This window comes from Camarhynchus parvulus, chromosome 4, assembly GCF_901933205.1.
Source record: "Camarhynchus parvulus chromosome 4, STF_HiC, whole genome shotgun sequence".
In the NCBI taxonomy this organism is placed as follows: Eukaryota; Metazoa; Chordata; class Aves; order Passeriformes; family Thraupidae; genus Camarhynchus; species Camarhynchus parvulus.
In genome coordinates this window covers 35,455,362-35,473,538 of record NC_044574.1, presented here as the reverse complement: position 1 = coordinate 35,473,538, position 18,177 = coordinate 35,455,362, and the positions used below count along the sequence as shown (strand labels likewise).

The window sequence follows — 18,177 nt, the reverse complement described above, 5'->3', positions numbered from 1 at the left end:
AAAATATCAGAACACTACTGAAGAATAAAAAAATATTAAGGTTTCTGAAAACCAGCTACCCTAAGAAAGATGGGGAGGCAATGAATGGGTCACAGTCCCCAGAAAAGTAATCTTGTTCCACTTATTTTTAACATATGCAGTGTAAAGCATAACTCATTCCTTAATTAATTCTTGACAAATATATTTTAAGGGAAGAAAAGTTACACTAGTTTAAAATATGGCTGCTTCACAAACGGAAATGATCACGTTAAATGTATTACTGCTTTCTTCTAGTGGGACAAAGCTCTCTCAGTTGCACCTGGTGTATCAATGAAATATTGGAGGAAGTTAATGCAAAGGTAAGTTAATTAAAATTAAGATGGCAAATAGTAGCTTAAGTTCATAAAAGGACACAGAGAAATAGGAAGGATGGATACTATTACCAGATATACTTCTCTTTTGTTACAGCAGTCTAGTGATGTTACTTTTTGTTCAGTAAGCTTTGGGATAGAACTGTGGAGGATTTCAACAATAACTTTGTGTACAAGAATCAAAGAGTTGAAAATAAATTGCAACTTTATAAACTCTTTAGGTGCAGTATTGACAGTTTGTAAGTCTGGAAAGGCAGATGGGTTTTAGTGAACTTTATTCAGCTTCATCTAACACCTACACCATGTAGTTAAGTTTGGTGATTGTTCATATATATGGTTCTTTCTTGTTTATTTATTCATTTGTTTAATTAGGAGAGCTGATCAGTTAATTCAGGAAGAAAATGATGATGTCATCCCATACTGTATAGCTATTGGAGATGTGAAGAAACTGGTTTCTTTCTTTACTTCAAGAGGTCAGCTTAAAGAGGCTCTACTTGTTGCACAGGTATTACTACGTATATACCAATGTCGGAGATGTATTTAGCTCTTAGCTTTTAAGTCAGAATATGACATGCATATTTAAAAGGCAAAATAGCTGAATAAAGATGCCCTAGTCTTTACTTCCATGTGGTACTGATGAGTTTTTATACAGAAATCACAAGAAGGAGTTACCTCATGTTTAGAGATTTAAAGCCTGATTCTTCTAAACTGCAACCAAATGAGCATAATGAAAACTGTGTTCAACTTCAATTGAAATGGAACTGATTTTCAACAGCTGATATTGCCCTTAACATCAAATTCATGTAAGATTTGATTTCTCATGAATTTCTACTGAGAAATCATCTGTAGGTTTTAGCTAAATAGCTAAATAATGTGCAGAATGTAACTTTGACACGTGCTTAGATGTTGCAGACATCTTTTTATGAAAATCTTTTTCTTAGGATTTTTTCTTCCTGAGAAGCTGAGAGGCTTCAGAAACAAAATGTAAACAATGGTTATCTGCTGCTGTGGAATGCAACAAGTCCATCTGTGATTGGTCTCATGTGCTTGTTTGTAATTAATGGCCAACCACAGCAGAGCTAGCTCAGAGAGTCTGAGGCAGCTGCCTTTGTTATCATTCTTTTCTATTCTTATTCTTAGCTTAGCTAGCCTTCTGAGATGAAACTTTTCCTTCTATTCCTTTCAGTATAGTTTTAATGTAATGTATATCATAAAATAATAAATCAAGCCTTCTGAACATAGAGTCAGCATTCTCGTCTCTTCCCTCACCTGAAAACCCCTGTGAACACCGTCACACTTAGATTGTTTTGAACTATAGTTCAAACTATAGTGTTTGAACTTTAAAGCAAGTTAAAGCTCCAGAAAGGTCTAAATTTTTCGTGTAAGAGAGGTATTGCAGAGCTACTACAATTCATAGAATAGTCTTTGTCTCAAAGGTTTAATGAGATAATAATGAGCAACAAAATGCCAGGATTTACCTTCCCTTGTAACTGAGCCCTGAGGTTGAATGGTGTTATCCCAGCCACATCTTCAAGAATGTGAAAGAATTTCAAAAAATTCACAGAATCAATTTGCTTGAAAAGATCTCTGAGATCACTGAGTCCAGTCTTTTACCAATCACCACTTTGTCAACTGATTTCATTTTAACCCACACTGATCTCTTTGTATTTAATGTTAGAAATAAATTATTGTAAGATACAAAGAAAAGTTCACCTTAAGCCACTATATGCCAGTTCTTTCCAGATTTGTGGTATACCTGCTGAGCAGTATCTATGGACTTCATCCTTCCCTCAGAGCTGCTTGCTCCTTGGGGGGTAAAAATCAAGGTTGTAGCTTTCATCATCCATTATATCCAAATGCTGAAGAATGCTGCACAAATTCATAGGAAGGAAGAAGTCTCTTGCTTCAGTAGAATTCTTGTATACATTCAAATATTTTCTTTGTTATAACTGGGCTTTAGAAAAATTTTTTATATATCTTAGATTATTGTTATTGAAAAATTTCATTTAATCTTCAGTTTGAATTCTGCATGAGTTAATCTATATTTTATTCATTTCCAGGCAGCTTGTGAAGGAAATATACAGATGTTGACACTCTCCACAACAAGTGGAACTTCAAATTCTGCTGGAAACAATACAGATGATTATAATCAGTAAGTTGTTCTAGTTTATAACTATAAACCTCATTTTACTGCAGAATGTAAATTCATTAAGGATGATAAAGCACAGTGGTTTAATTTGGCATCAGCAATGTAGTGTTCAACAAAATATTGCATCTTCTAGTACTTGGTTAGTAGAGTTACTAGCTACCTGATGCTACACTTATTTCCCTATTGTGCCTCCTGGCACAAAATGGATTTTTCATATGTGTTGTGTGCATTATAATTATAAATGTCCTTTTCTCTTGCTCCATATGTAAGATGCATTCCTCTGCACTAAAATAAATAGCATATTAACTGAGAACTTGTGGTGAGATTTAGCATTAACAAGTATCTGTGATCCCCTGTTATTACACATAACCTCCTCCTGAAGCTTTGCTCTTTGTCATAAGTGAAGGTTCTGATAATGTAAAATAAAAATAAAACTGAGAGACTAGGTTTAGATTAGATATTAGGAAAAAATTCTTTACAGTGAGGCACTGCAACAGGTTGCCCAGAGAAGCTGTGGCTGCCCCATCTCTGGAAGTGTTCAAGGTCAGGTTGGATGGGGCTCTGTGTACCCAGTCTAAGGGAAGATATCCTTGCCCATGGCAGGGGGCTTGGAACAGAATGATCTTTAAGGTCTCTTCCAACACAAGCCATTTTATGATTCTCATTGTCCATGTCTGTTAAAAAAAAAACCCAAATATGCACCTCTCCTTGTCTAGAACAGCACTCAAAAACCTGAATTACATTATCAAGTTATAGTTGTAGTAACAAAAACAGTTTGGAGGCTGCGCAGTTACTTCATTTACATGAGCAGTTTTTGAGCAATTAGAGAAGTACTAGTGCAGAGTTTGCAGGTAGAAATTGGATATCCAAGTATTTGATTTTCCTTCTTTCAATCTGAAGGGACATTTCCTACTGATGTAAACTTTGGGAAACTGACCCACCTCAGTATGCACCAACATAAGTAGTGGATGAAGCTCAAACAGATTGCATTTTTCAAGCTAATCATGTCATTATCTGTGAGCCAAATATATCAACTTTTAGGGTACAGAAGCAAATGTGGTGAATTTTACATAAATTAAGACCCAAGGCACTCCAACTTTAAAGTGACCTTGTAGAATTTCTTCTTTGTTCTTGCAGTCTCCTGCAGAAGGTCAGTAAAGAACTGGCAGATTGGTATTTCCAGGATGGCCGTGCAGTGCTCGCAGCGTGTTGTCATTTGGCTGTTGAAAATATAGAGGTAATTTTTTTTTTCTTTAAAGATTAAAATGCCAACATTTACTTCCTTTTTACATCATTTAAAATTTATGTATCATATTCTAAAATGTTATTTGGCATTTGATTTTTTATACTTATGCAAAGGTATATAGTTATAGTATTAAAGTTAGTAGCAGAACTCCCTTGATTCTATTAAATTCAAGGTTTCTCTCATGCACAGAAGGTAGCATGTTGCTGCTGAATGTTATTTACAATATCTTGTTATATTAGACAATATAAGATACTTAAGTACCTTATATATATACATCTAAGTGTTACTGTTTATGGTGACCCAAAATACCCATTCAGAACTGGAAGTTATTGTGCTAAAGAAGGTGCAATTATCCACCTTGAAGAATTTGCAGTCTAAATGAAGAAGTAAATAGGAAAAGAAAACCCCACCCCTCAGTACAAAAAATAGAACCGACATGTAGGAAACATTTTATTATGTTTTTTATTTGCTTGTAGTTTTACAAATTGTTTCTTTTCCTCATTTTATCTGGATTTTGTTGTTGCTGACTTAACATGTTTTTCCTCCTCTATCCCCCCAAAAATATAATTTCTTCTCGATGAGAGAAATTGAGAATCAGTAAATTCCTACATTTCTAAATAGGCCTATTTGAAGTTGTTGTCTAGTCTCATAGGGTTTGACATTCTGCTATGCCTATCAGTATCTATGCTCAGAGAGAGTAAGAACAGGACAATCCTTCCTGTTTTCTGGGGTTTTTGAGTCTCCTTTCATTGAAAGAGAGGGGGAAATACAAACTCTGAATGCTAGTGTCCTTAAGATTAGATGGAATTCCTAGCATGCATTTCAGGTATCATATTTATGTGATCTCTTCAGTTGAATAAAGGAAGATTCTGCTAAAGGAAATCTGTTTGGTTGTTTAAAAGCACATTAACACATGGTGCACAATTATTTACTCATTCAAGAGACCCAAAATATATAAAATTGAGTTTAAATATTGCATATTTTGTCCTTCTGTAAAAAGTGTCATAGGTGAATGTCAAATGAATGTCAAATGCTCAATATGGTGAATGCCCCAAACAGAATGCTTCTGTCCCTTAATGATATAATTTTTTCATTGAGCAAGCTTGCAATGGCAAACCTGATTCGTGGAAATGAACTGGAGCTGGCAATCAGTGTGGGTACTGTCTTGGGAGAAAGTGCAGCACAAGCAACACATTATGCCCTAGAATTACTAGCAAGAAAATGTATGGCAGTAATAACATGGTAAGAATTTCTTAATCCAAAGAAGTTTTTTTTTAATCCAAAGAAAATTTTTTTAAATTTTCTCCCTGACAAAGTAATGAAGGTGTGTCATTGTGAAACTTTGTAGAGATCAAACCAAGATGGGAAGGGAGTATAAAAATTACTGCTTAAATAAGAATTGCTTTATTAGACCTTTGAAGTACAAGGCATGCAAAATGTTCTGCTTTAGTTGCAAAGTATATTCTGTATGCATTGTAAATAAGAGAGGAGTCATTGTCAGAGTATGGTACCCACTGAAAAAAACACCCTAGCTACTTGGGCAATAGGTAGCTTATGAAGTCCTAGTTGTACTGAGTAAAAAGAACTGCTTCAAAAAAAGTAAGGGTGGAATTGAGTTAAAAAATCAAAAGGAACAGCTCAAGTAGAATGTGTGAAGTGATTTTTAAGTACTTGATTGAAAAAATATAAAACTATGGGTCCGAGGAATTATTTTCTACTGGTATTAGGAACACAAGACTCCTGCAACAATTTAAGGATGAAACAAGATTACTATTTAATTCTGCAGGAGTAACTTCTCTCTTGCATATAGGGGAAGCCTTCTGTGGCAACTTTTCCTCATTGTAGTGGTTTTACTTTGAAAAAATACAACTTCTTTTTTTTTTATCTAACAACAAAAAAGCAGAAAACCTTTCTAAGGTGTATTTGGCATCTCTATAACTTGTTTGTAATCAACATTTCACAAAAAATGTGTACTTAAACAGTGAAGGATCAGTGTTTCTTCTACAGTTAGTATTTGCTAATGAATTTAGAGGTAGTTTGAGAGAAACATAGTGAAACTCCACTCTACATTAAAGAGGAGATTAGAACATTAGAATATTTAGCTTTCATTAGACAATGAAGCATTGTAGAAAAAGATAAAATAAGAAACTGGTGACTTGCTGCTTTCATTTTGCAGTGGTTTAGCATGTCTGCATTGCACCAGTCTTAATAGGGTTGTTTTGGCAACTCCTTCTGCAGCTTTTAAGGTGTCTGAAGCTCTTTCATTGTTAAGTGTGATTTTTATGTAGCCTCTGATAGGAAGCACTGGATGTGGAGCTAAAAAAAACAGTGTATATTTTTTCCAGTTCCATAACAAAATCAGCCCTGTTCTGATTGCAGGGCTGTAATTACTGCTTATAATGGTATGGCATCTGTGTTTATGTCCATAAAGGTTCTGTAAACTTACAGCATGTGTACACTGAAGTCTACATGGTGATAAAGTCTGTACGTGATAAAATTTTCAAGTGAGGTACTGCATATTGCCCAAGCATACATCTGGATTTTTCAGTGGGTTTCGCACACACTGTGCTGAACACCTTGCAATCCTGGATTCTGATTTTCAGCAATTGCAGCATATTTTTTATATTCTGTAGGCAAAAATCAGAGATTCATTGATCTCTTTGTTTTGTAATAAAGAGATTTTCACACAGCATAATCCCCTTGGTTAACTACACGCATAAGATCGTGTATAGGGAAGGTGGAGTTCAAGAGTCTCTGATATTTGAAGGGCTCCCTTTTTAAATTTACTGGTTGTTATGCTTAGGGATATCCATCAGTTGGAAACATTTCACTGTAGTGAAGCATTTTATTGTAGACAGCAAAAGGAATACCAGAAGGATCCTGATGAATTAATAAAGAAATCAGTTACTGAATGGTGGAATGTTTCTTGGGTTTTGTTTGGTTGTTTTTAGAAATGCTCTAAAATATAAAATCAAGCCAGAAAAAAAAAATTAAAACTAAACATTCATGCACTTTCCCAAATCTAAAGCCTTGAGAAAATGTGTGAATGTTTAAGGACACATTTTTGTCTGTATTTAACACCTAAATACTTTCTAAAGCAACTTTCTACTATTCAAAAAGGTAGTCATATTTTACCTGAGATACTGAATTCTGCATATGCAAACTGAGCCACCTCATTTTGATCTTTATACTGACAGTGTTTTCAGTTTAATTCTTAAAAATCATTCCAGTTTCTTAGAATCTCCAGGTTCTTAAAAATCATTCCAGGTAGCACAATTTGTAGGGCATTATCTACTTTAAATTACTTTTTTTCAAATGAACATTGGATTTCAGTTTTTTGACAAGAAAATTTCTGATCACTTAAAAATATTTAAATTGCTTATGAAGATTAGTACATATAAGTAAGTGATCTTGAAAATAGCTTAAGAACTTGTGAAATATCCTAGGTTCTGAAAGAATGCTTCTGTAACTTGGAAAAGTGGCTGTTGGACAGTAATACTATCACAGATTTTCTAAAGAACTTTTGGCATGAGTTTCTTTATGTTGTCAAAAGGCAAAAAATAGAAAGCTATTTTTTGTTGTTGTTGCTGTTGAAGTCAGTTGCCCTGACCCTTAGATTTGCTGCTGTAGTTTAATTGTTTTCTATCAGATATTTTCTCTGTAAAATAATATAAAATTTTGTTGAATACTGTTTCAATGTCTTCCTTTTAGCTTCCCGTCGCTTGGATACAGGTATTTTGCTTTTTTGGAGAAAGTTTAAGCATTTTTTTTTTCCCTCAATAAAGTCACAAGCTTTTAAAATTTCTGTAAGTGTCCTCATTTTTAATTGTGATTAATACTTGAAAGTGAGATAGAAAGCAGTTGCAAATATTGGATAATAGCTTACTTGAATATTTTTAAGCTAAGTACCACATTCTGAAAATCCAGAGGTAATCAGTAGGACTTTTTTCAAGGGGCAAGTCAATCTTGAGGTTCACAGGAGAAATGATGTCTGCTTGAATAGAAGAGTCAGGGAATAACCAGTTCTTAAAACTTAAATAGAACGATTTCCAAATAATAGCCTAATATTATACGTTCCCTTCATCTGTTTGTTGTGTGAAGGATAGGATAACAAATGGTAAAAAGTTTAGGAAAATATAGGAAATGTCAGTTTGCTAAAACAGTTTTCCTTTGAGAAGGATAAAAATAGGTATCACATTTTTTCTCCATATAATCTCTCTATTTCTATGTCACATGAACACCAAGCCATTCTGGATGACCAGGAGATGTCCTATATTGCTGTCATGAAGCTTTAGAAGCCTGGAATTTTGAGGATGGTTTCATGACAGAGCCACATTATCATCTTTTCTTCTCTCAACTTGGAGGGTTCCTAGTCTCCTTTCCCATCCGTGCTCACATATTCTTCCATTTCACTTCAAGATGGTTCTGAGGCTTAATAATTGCACAACTGTTCAATTCAACCAACTAAAGCAACAGAAAGTTAATTAATGACTTTTCCAATAAGATGAATAATTAAGCCTCATTTATTGAACAAAAATATTCTTAGATACTGAGCTTGCTTCTGCACTTCTCCGGAAATAGTATTTTTTCAGTAAACTCTTCTTTTATTAGGAATGTAAAAGAGAAAATAGCTTCCTTCTATTACAAACCACCAAGAGTAACTATATGTCATCTTTTGTTTGTGCAGGGATTTAGCAGTTGATCTGCTTATGATGATTCCTGATAATAAACTGCAGTTAGTGAAACTATGTGCTTTTTATCCTGGATGCACAGCAGAAATAAATGATCTGCATGAAAAGGTACAACGTAAAAGAATTTACCTGAATCTAATAAGGTTTTGTATTGATTCATTTACTAATTTCAAAAAACATAATGCCATATAAAACCACAGGATGAATTTGACTTTCACATCTTATATGTAGCATATTCTTTTCTCCTCTATTAGTCTTTGTTGACTTTATTTTCAGTATTGTACAATAAATGTAGTTCTTCATTTCTATCCTTTAGTGCACTCTTTTCCTGACATATGTTACTTTCTGAAGTAGCTTATGATCTTCAGAATTACCTGTCAGTAAAATTTATAACCTAATAGATGTGCGGCCTAATCATGTTTTGGCAGATCAACTTTCTGTAGTCTGAATTGTTTTATATTTTATGCCTGTTATGTCCATAAATGTCCCCTTTCCTCTTCAGCAACAGAAAGGTCTGCTTTGATTGTTCTCCCTTAGGGTGCAACTCAGACTGCATATTTATTAAACAGTAGTAAAAGCTTCACAAAAACATTAGCAGTGAAAACTGGTACTGCTTAAATTAAAGTTACAGAGCCTTTTCCAGTGTTGCTCTGGTCTAGATGACTTTCTTAATGTGCATTATATGCAGGTATGTCTTTCAATTACTCCTTTGGAGAGAATTTTTTCTTCTTGTGTGCAAATGTCAGTATTTCTCTGCATCTTAGAAAAGTGTTTGAACACTTCAGTAATTTTCTGGCAAATTGTTTGTTTTCCAGTGTAATCTTCCTGATGTGGAAGAATGTATGCGAGTGGCAGAGACAATTCAGGCAGATGGGGATGTATTTGAAACAATAAAGTACTATCTGTTAAGCACAGAACCTGAAAAGGCTCTCCCTGTTGGCATTCAGTATGTGAAAGGTAGGTAGTTGGATGAAGAAGAATTTTAAAGCAAAAGTTATCTGTATAACTTTCCTTATGAGATATTTTTCTTTTTATTTTTCAACAGAACAACTCTGTGGCTCAGATTGGACTTTAGATTCAGTCTTTCCGTATCTTGATCTTTTAAGTTACATACGGACTGAGCAGTTAATGTTGCCTAAGTGTAGTGAGTGAGTATATTTTCCCTGACTTAGAAAAGTGGGACTTTTCCTTAAAGGAATCTTTCAGATTGTATATATGTAGGTGCACACTGTTAGTACCATTTTTTTTTGTTTAACAGGAGAGGGACACAAAAAAAAATTCCAGCAAGCATGCTTTTTTCCAGTCTGGAGAACAGAATGTGGACTCTCCCAAATTATAAAGGTTTAGCAAGAAAAAAAAAAGATATATTATTGCTGCTTTCTCTGTGGAGTATTTACAATGTGTGAATCAATATTGGTCTTATGTGAAGAGCTTCACTTTGATCAGCTCTGGTTTCAGTTTGCTGAAGTGGTATCACAAATCATGTGGGCTTTTATGTCAAAGCATTAAGGAACGTTGGGCTGTCAGAATTAACTCCAAAATAGATGGATAGCACTGGTTCACCTTTATGATGGATAGTTGCATCTAGGCCTAGGTGCCTACACAAGTATACGTGTGAAGAACAAAAAGGAAAAAAAAATTGGGGAAACTTGGTGAAACTGAAATCTACACTAATATTTGGGGCAGTTTTATTTACATTTAGAGTTTTATCACGTTAAAAGGTCTGAGTGATGTTTGTGTAACTCTATTTGATTGTGCTTAAAAATTGTCGTATATGCCATTTAAAATTTAATAATGGAAATCAATATGAAGCAGATGGAGTCTGTTTAAACAAGTCCATGTCACAGAAAGTAAGCATAATCAGTGAGCATATATTCTCCACAAAAGGTAGATGGATAAATTAGATTTTAAAATTATAACATGAATATGAGTTTGTTTAAAGTTTTTCCAAATGCTTGTTGTTGTTCATGATTGATACTTGTTCATTTATAGGTTTCGGAATGAGTTGCTGATTTTGTGTGGTTACGTTGGTGCTTTACTTGCTATCAGAAGAGAGTACAACAGCATTGTACCTGCACTATATGAGTATACAAGGTAATACTGTGTTTTCATTAACTCTGAGTAATCTCAGTCTTTATTATGACATACACCATACATTGAGCCCACTTCTTGGCATCACATCCCAAAAAAATGAAAACATGTCTTTCCTCTTAGCTATCCTCATGTCTGAAACTTGGTGAGAGGATTGGGGAAAAGGAAAAGGAGCATTTGTTTGTTGTTGGTTTGGTTTTTCTTTTCTGAACCTAAAGAAATAACAAGATCAAATACAAGCTTTTACAGAAGGGCTAATCTGATATGGATATTATTAGACTAGTAACAAGAAGTCTTTGAGACTCAGTTTGTGATACTTTCACTTTTGGCTGTAAAGCTTTCAATTATTTATTATGTAAAGAACCACAGAACAATACCGCTCAAAGTTTTGTTCTTTGATTGCCCAATATCTTCAAGACTCATAGGTTTTTAGTTTCTGGCCCATCTTAAACTGGACACTTACCTGCTTAAGGTGGACAATTTATATGCTTAAGCAGGACATTTTTAAGGTATCCCAACACAAATGAAAGATGGCAGAGTTAGGCCAGGTAGTAGCCACCACCTATATTATATTTTGATAAATAAAAAATGCATCCACTGCAAGGGCTTTGAAACTGCTTTCTGCAAGTGAAACAAGGCTGTCCCAATGTATGTGTTGAACCATGTTTCTCTAATTGCATTTTTACCATATATGGTACATGCAGGTAAAATGGATCCTTAATTTTAGTAAAGTTGACTATATTAAGAAATAAAAACACATACAGCCTTGAAATATAGAGTGGCCTCAAGTTAAAAAATACAGCAAAATAAATAAAGTGTAAATAGGGATAATTAAAATAAAATTTAAATATGAAGCTATACTTCTATGACTTTTATGAGTATTACTGTAGTTTAATATAGTGTATATTGTGAAGGATCAATTTATTTCCATAGTTATTCCATATACAATCAGAAATAGTTTTATTTTACTACTGTCTATCATGTCTTGCTTCTAAGAAAATTGTCATTATTAGGATTAATTAGGACTTTAATTACTTGCATTCCTTTTCAGTCAGCTTTTAAAAAGACGGGAAGTATCTGTACCTTTGAAAATTGAACAGCTTTCTGAGGAATTAGATGCGTGGAGAGCTTGCACACAATCAAACAAGTAGGTGGAAAAGCATAAAATTACCATGAGTGAGACTAGTAGTATTTAATTGTTTAGTTGTAAATTAATTTCCTTTGTAAAGTCTGAATGTAACTGCTTTGCAGATCTTAACCTCTCACACAAATTAGGAAGCCAAGTTGAAAACCAAACTTCTTTTATGTTCCTAGGCTCACGGATGAGTTGCCATGCACCCCGCCCTCTGATGCGCAGAGAGCGCTGTACTCAGTACTTGTCTCGCGGATTCAGGGGGAGCCTCTGAAAGGAATGGTTGGGCCAGACTGTGTCACTGGATCAAATCTTCCCAGTCATTCAGATGTTCATACCTCCTGTTTGACAGGGCTAAAGATCCAGGTACGGTTTCAGAGAGCTGAAGTGCTCTTTCTTGCTGATAGCACTGACTACTTGTGAGGTTGCCTTAAATCAAAGGTCCCTCCCACCATTTGGCTGGAAAAAGGTTTACCCTGTTATCACAGGAGCAGACTTAAAAGTGACAGGCAGCGATATCTGCCATATAAGAAAGAGTGTATAAAGAATTCTCCAATCAAATAATTGTAATTTCCGAAATCCAAAACCTTTTAATTTACACATGAAAGATTTCCTTTGCCAAATGTTGTGTCTAAAGTGCATGTATCTTTTGGCCTATTTCTCACCACAGCTTGAATAAAAGCCAGGAGATTGTCTTCAACCACATACTAATATTTTTTCTGGTTTTGGTTTTTATCACTGTCGAAATGCATACTATAAAACTTGGAATTCATGACTAATTAAATCCAGACATTAGAAGACTAAATATTCAAATATATTTATTCATCACTCACATTGAGTTTTATGATTAATACACATTAGTCCTTATAACACCTCTTTAGCATATCTTATTTTAATGGAGAGAAATTTGAAAGATTTTGAAAACACTACTCCTGACTCCAGACAATGCCTCGGTACAAATTTACTTTCCTAGGTGATGCCTAATCTGTTTCCTTTGTCCAGTGTAAGATGTCAGCCCAAAGAGTAACAGGGTGGTTTAGAGACTAAGAGGGATGGATAGTTTTCTGATGAAAATTAGAGTTTACAAAATGCTAGTGGGATTTTTGAGGTAAAAAAATTCTCAACTTCTCACCATCAATCTAAAATAACTTGCTCTCAACACTTCCAGATTAGATGAGTAGTCTCTATCCATGGCTGTACTCTCAACATTTTCTAACAGCCATGTAAAGCTGCCAATGTTATAGTCTATTCAACAAGAATAGCAAATATGGTGTCACCAGCTTCTCATCTACAGGATCTGTATTTCTGGATTAGTATACATTAGGAGTGGTGTCTTTGGGCATGCAGATCAGCTCAACAATCAGAATCAGTTAATACTAAAGCAGGCTAGCCTACTTGTATGGGTTTACAAGTTTTATGTAGCAAGTTTGGAGAGCATAATTCTTTAAGAAAGCACTGAAATTGAAATGCAGCTTTGAGAGCGCATTTTGTCAAATTAATAAATTAGCAAATATCTTTTTCCATCACATGAATGAGTACTTTGTCCTTTTCATAGTGAATAATCCAAATTACTCTGTAGACTGCATGTAGACTCTGTTTTCAAACAATTCATGGAGACATTATATCAAGAGGATTTTTGTGGATAGGAAAAGCAAAGATCAGCAGAAATAATAATCATGTCCATGATGAAATAAGGACAGTATTCTGAAGAAAAAATGGTTGTTACCTCAGTTTCTAATTCAAGCTAAATTTAACTCTGGAATAATTGACAAGCATATATAAAATAACAATAAAACACATGAAACTAAAAATTTAAATATTGTGAAAGGTTGGGTTGACAGATTTGGGAACATAAGCGCCCTCAATTAATAATGTGTCACTGTTATCAGAGTTTTAAGTGAGTGGGGAAAAATATCTGTATGAACGTAGTGGATAGGTCTAAACAAGACATTTATGTTCTTCTGAGATAAAATATGCTTTTTGTTGTGGCCTTTACACAATCCATATATAATTTCATTTTCTCTCCCTTCCCAAACATTTTTGCTTCATAGGGTCCTGTGTTCTTCCTTGAAGATGGAAAATCTACTATTTCACTGAATGATGCTTTGATGTGGGCCAAAGTGAATCCTTTTTCACCATTAGGAACAGGAATACGACTTAACCCATTTTGATGAGGTGTTTCCTATGTACTTTATAGTGCTTAAAATAACACTCTGGGAGTTAATGCTGATTTAACCTTGATTGTCAAAGGACAGAGGTGGTAGTTGATTCCTCCTGCAGATCAATTACTTGAACTTTGAAAATTTTAACATGAGAACAAAAGGATTTCTATACAAATGTTTGTTGAGAATCCAAAGAAAAGAGTTATTTGATAATCCAAAGAAAAAGTGGATGAGATTTATATAATTTCATATATAGCCATGTCATTTTTTTAGTAAGAATACTGTCATCAGAAAATTATTTTTGTCAACTCTGTGTGAATAGATGCTTTGTAAAGTAAGCAACTATCTACATATTACCAGAATATTGATAATAAACTGTGAAACCCATAAACACTCTTCCAAATATATAATCATAGAATTACTTTATTGACAGCAACTCCAAACTTTTTTTAGAAAGACTGGAATATTTTGGCTGTTTCACACTGTCCCCCTTATTAATTTGAACTAATTTTTACACACAGGGTTCTATAGCAAAAGTAAAATTTCAAGAGTAGGTGTTTTTTTTCATCCACTTGTTATTGTGCTTTAATAGCAGTACAAATAGAAGGTCACTTGTGTTTTGTGTAGATTATCTATGTTTTGTTTAGATTATCTATTTTTATTTATTTATTTAGATTATCTAGATTACAAAATTGTATTTTCTAATAGGATCATATTTGGCAACATTCTCCATTATGCTTTCACCAGAGGCTAAAACTCTTTATAAATTTTCTTGGTTTTTTTAACAAAGGTTTTGTATAGAACAAGCAGTATATTTATTGAAGTTAAATAACTATACTATGTACATTTAAAAAGCTTGTTTTCTCTTTACATTTTGTATTAGTTATAAACATGCATATAATATGACAGACCAGAAGTAAGTACTTGTGCATTTATATTTTTATTTACCACATCTGCATTCAAATGGAAAAGCAGTTATGGCAATAGAATACTAAAAATATTTAAAGCTGTGTATCGTATGGAATTTAATTATAAGGCAAATATTATACTCATTATTCTTATTAATAATTCTTATAAACAGAATTGCTCACTTTTAGAAAAGATGCCTTGGTTGCAATACTTTTTGTTAGCTTAATTGATGGTACATAAGCAGAAATCTATTTTATCTGGTTTTTTTGCTGCTACTTTAAAATAAATTTTGAAATTTATTTAAATTCCTGATAGTTACATGAAATATAAAGAGATTGCAATTAAAAATCGGCAGAATTATTTCTATAGCAACTGTTATAAAACTGGAAATAGTACTGGGTCTCTATTTAGTCGATCCTATCAAAAAAGCCTCAATTTAGAGGTAAGCCTTGCCCTTATTTAACTACAGAAATAACAATGCCACCATGCTTGAATGTTGGGATGGAGATTAGAAATAAAAGAAAATCCTGGGTTGGTTTTTCCCCTCCCTCTTTAAAATGGTAAAATATCCCTCTGGCAATGTTCTAGAGCATTATTACAGCGTTTCTGGTGTAAGAATATATTGAGTGGGGGAACACAGCTGTTTTGTACCCTAAATCCCCCATTTTTATACATACTTGGGTGCTGGAACCGAATCTTTTACTTCCTGCAAGTATTCTCTGAAAATATTTTCCCTTTGTTTACTCCATGGTACTTACAGAAGAAGAACTCGGTTTCAGAAGTTAAAGTTCATAGTTTTTGAAAGAATTTTCCATCAGTCAGTATCTGATCTTGCTTCTATCAAATGGAAGACTATCTGTCTTTTAGCACATAAATCTTACAGCCTGGTATGTAAAAGTTCTTGATACAGAGGTGGAGAGCAAACAAAAGAACTGAACATGCAGCCCCATGACTGAGGATTGGGATCTGAAGTATTGACTCAGTTGCCATTCTACTATATTTAAAATCTTTTGCTGTATCATACAAATTGTTATTAATATTTCACAGTTAAAATATATTGAATATGTAGAATAACTGCATAAATGTGTTGCACATAAATTATGCCTTAACATGGAATCTTGGGCAAATCTACTCCCCTTAAATTACAGAGTGAGGGTTAGGAATTCATTACTAAAATACAAAAATTAAGTCAAAGGGCATTTTTTATATTGGGGATCCATCAGGTAACAGTCTTTGTAAATAACATGAGGTTGCATTTTCCTTGAAGTTGTTTGTACAGTGGTGAGTGAGGGGAATATGCAGAAAAGGTTGTAATTGTGTCTGCTGTTACAGCTGTGGTTGCAATTTGTCAACTGGTTCATCAGTTTCAAAAATAATTCCAGATTGTTTGCTAATGTGTAGCTTCATTGTCTAGTATAGCACATGAAATACAGATATCTCCCCCTTAATATTAAAGAATACTTTGTCTTCAAAAGACTGTTTGACTCCTCTGTAAAAGTCATATTTCCATTTAAATGAAAAAATATACGAAGCTACACAGCTAGTGCTTTCCAATTACTATTAAATCTCTGTTATGTTCAACATCTGTGCAAAACCAAATCCATTGTTCTTGGAAATAATTTGTCTAACAGTACTGACATGTTTATAAGCTTCAGAGACAGCTTCACTGGCAGCTCCAGTCTGAGATAGGAGATTTGGCACTTTAAAGGCACGTTGTGGGCTGGAATGATGCCCTGTCTGTTCCACCCTGCTCAGGGCTCCTGCCAGGCTGAGCCAGTGATGCTGCCCTGGCCATGGCCAGAGCCAAGCAGCCCACAGGCCCAGGAGAAGCACAAGGAGAACCTTGTATTCCACGTGCTTTCTCACCCACCAGTGCAGTGCCTCCTGTGGGTTTCTGGAATACTTTCAGCAAGCCTACAGGATTTCACAGTTAGATTTCATTCCAGAGTTGACATATCACGCTACTTTTTTTTTTCATGACAATGCCTTAGAACACTTTTTAACTGGTATAACAGTTCATTTAATAAGAGCTTTATTGTAATAGGGCACTTAAACAGTGCTCTGACCTGGGTCACTGTTTGCTTCAGATCCTGGTTTCTAATATTTTAATACATAACTTAACATTTATTTCATACTAAGAATTCAACCCATGAAAGCCACATTTAATAGGGCCCTGACAGCATGAGAACAATAACAAACCTGTCATTTCTGGCTAAACAAGGGATCATTTTTGGAAGGGATTTTACCAAGCCCTAACATTAGGTATTTCATTGCCCTGTGTTTTTGGTATGTGGCAGTAGCATGCTCTGATCTGCCAAAGACATGTCCCAGTGCATAGTCCTGCCAGGCCAACAACATCCATTCCCTCTTTTGTTTGTCCCTGTTACATAGTAACAAAAGCAATGCCCCATACTACTCGGCTCAGCTTGCCAAAATGAACTCAATTTTCACACAATTATCTGTCAGTAAAAGATGGAAGTTTATGTTGAAAAGTGCCTCTTGCCTGAGATTGAAGTAATGGTATTACCACAAGCCACTTTCTTCTGACTAGTGCCCTATTCTGTATAATTACACAAAAAAATTAGTACCAAATACCTGCAAAGTACAAAGATGGTCCTGTTTGCTCTTTGGATGGTGGCAGGGATCAGGGAGAATGGTGGGAATAGATATCGCAAATGCCACAAGAGCACGAACACACCTATTTGCAATGAGATGGCCTGGACTCTGATGAGACTCTCAGCAAAACTTTTAACTTTATCTAGTTGTGTTCCAAATTGGTTTTTTACAGAATAGCCATGTTTGCTCCAATCTGATATAGGTGTATAGAACATGTGAGCTTTTTATGACACTTTGATTGAATCAAATTTGAAAAGCAATGTGTGTACACCTGAAGGTGAGGTTCTAAATGAGCTCATTCTACGTGGAGAAGTTCAGCAGTGCTGTGATGGGCTTGGCACTTCAAAGTTGGCTTGTTTGTGAGAGTAATACACAATAAAGGTGTTGTATCTAAAACCACAAATTGCTACTTTCTGGATGAAAATAAAAACCACTACACACACCCCAGTACAGACTCAGGATATGATGGACTCCTAAGCAGCTCCTCATATCTCCATTTGACTTTCCAAGGACTCCAGAAAAGCCCCCTAAACTAGAGCTTTTGCAGCAAACAGAAACAAATTAAGGTTATTAACAGTGTCAAGACAGCTACATTTTTTTATTAGGAGCATATTATTTAGCAACTGAGTAAACATTCCTCTTTGTGAAAGCTTCCTCTATAGTTAGTTCCTCACTTATCATCTTTCCAGTAGAAACATAAATACTGAAAGGAGTCACTGAAAAGGAATGGAAGAGGGTGAATCACCTAGGGCAAATGGCAAGTTTTCAGGTGTCCCGTGCTTTGGTTTGCAGCAATCGAGTATAAGTCACTGAGAAAGTAATCTGTTCTCA

General features: G+C 34.6%; 1 protein-coding gene across 1 annotated transcript in view; it reads left to right on the top strand.

Annotated features, from left to right (window-relative positions):
* Positions 1–16,475, top strand: part of WDR17 (WD repeat domain 17) — a 38,826-nt gene extending 22,351 nt beyond the window's left edge. Inside the window, exons 17-29 of the mRNA XM_030948152.1 lie at positions 274–338; positions 723–855; positions 2,411–2,502; positions 3,637–3,736; positions 4,848–4,987; positions 7,457–7,477; positions 8,433–8,544; positions 9,252–9,393; positions 9,482–9,584; positions 10,429–10,530; positions 11,579–11,674; positions 11,842–12,025; positions 13,711–16,475. Of these exons, the coding sequence (XP_030804012.1) occupies positions 274–338; positions 723–855; positions 2,411–2,502; positions 3,637–3,736; positions 4,848–4,987; positions 7,457–7,477; positions 8,433–8,544; positions 9,252–9,393; positions 9,482–9,584; positions 10,429–10,530; positions 11,579–11,674; positions 11,842–12,025; positions 13,711–13,830 (1,410 nt within the window). The 3' untranslated portion in view covers positions 13,831–16,475. The remainder of the gene's footprint in view (positions 1–273; positions 339–722; positions 856–2,410; positions 2,503–3,636; positions 3,737–4,847; positions 4,988–7,456; positions 7,478–8,432; positions 8,545–9,251; positions 9,394–9,481; positions 9,585–10,428; positions 10,531–11,578; positions 11,675–11,841; positions 12,026–13,710) is intronic.
* Positions 16,476–18,177: the final 1,702 nt, after the last annotated feature.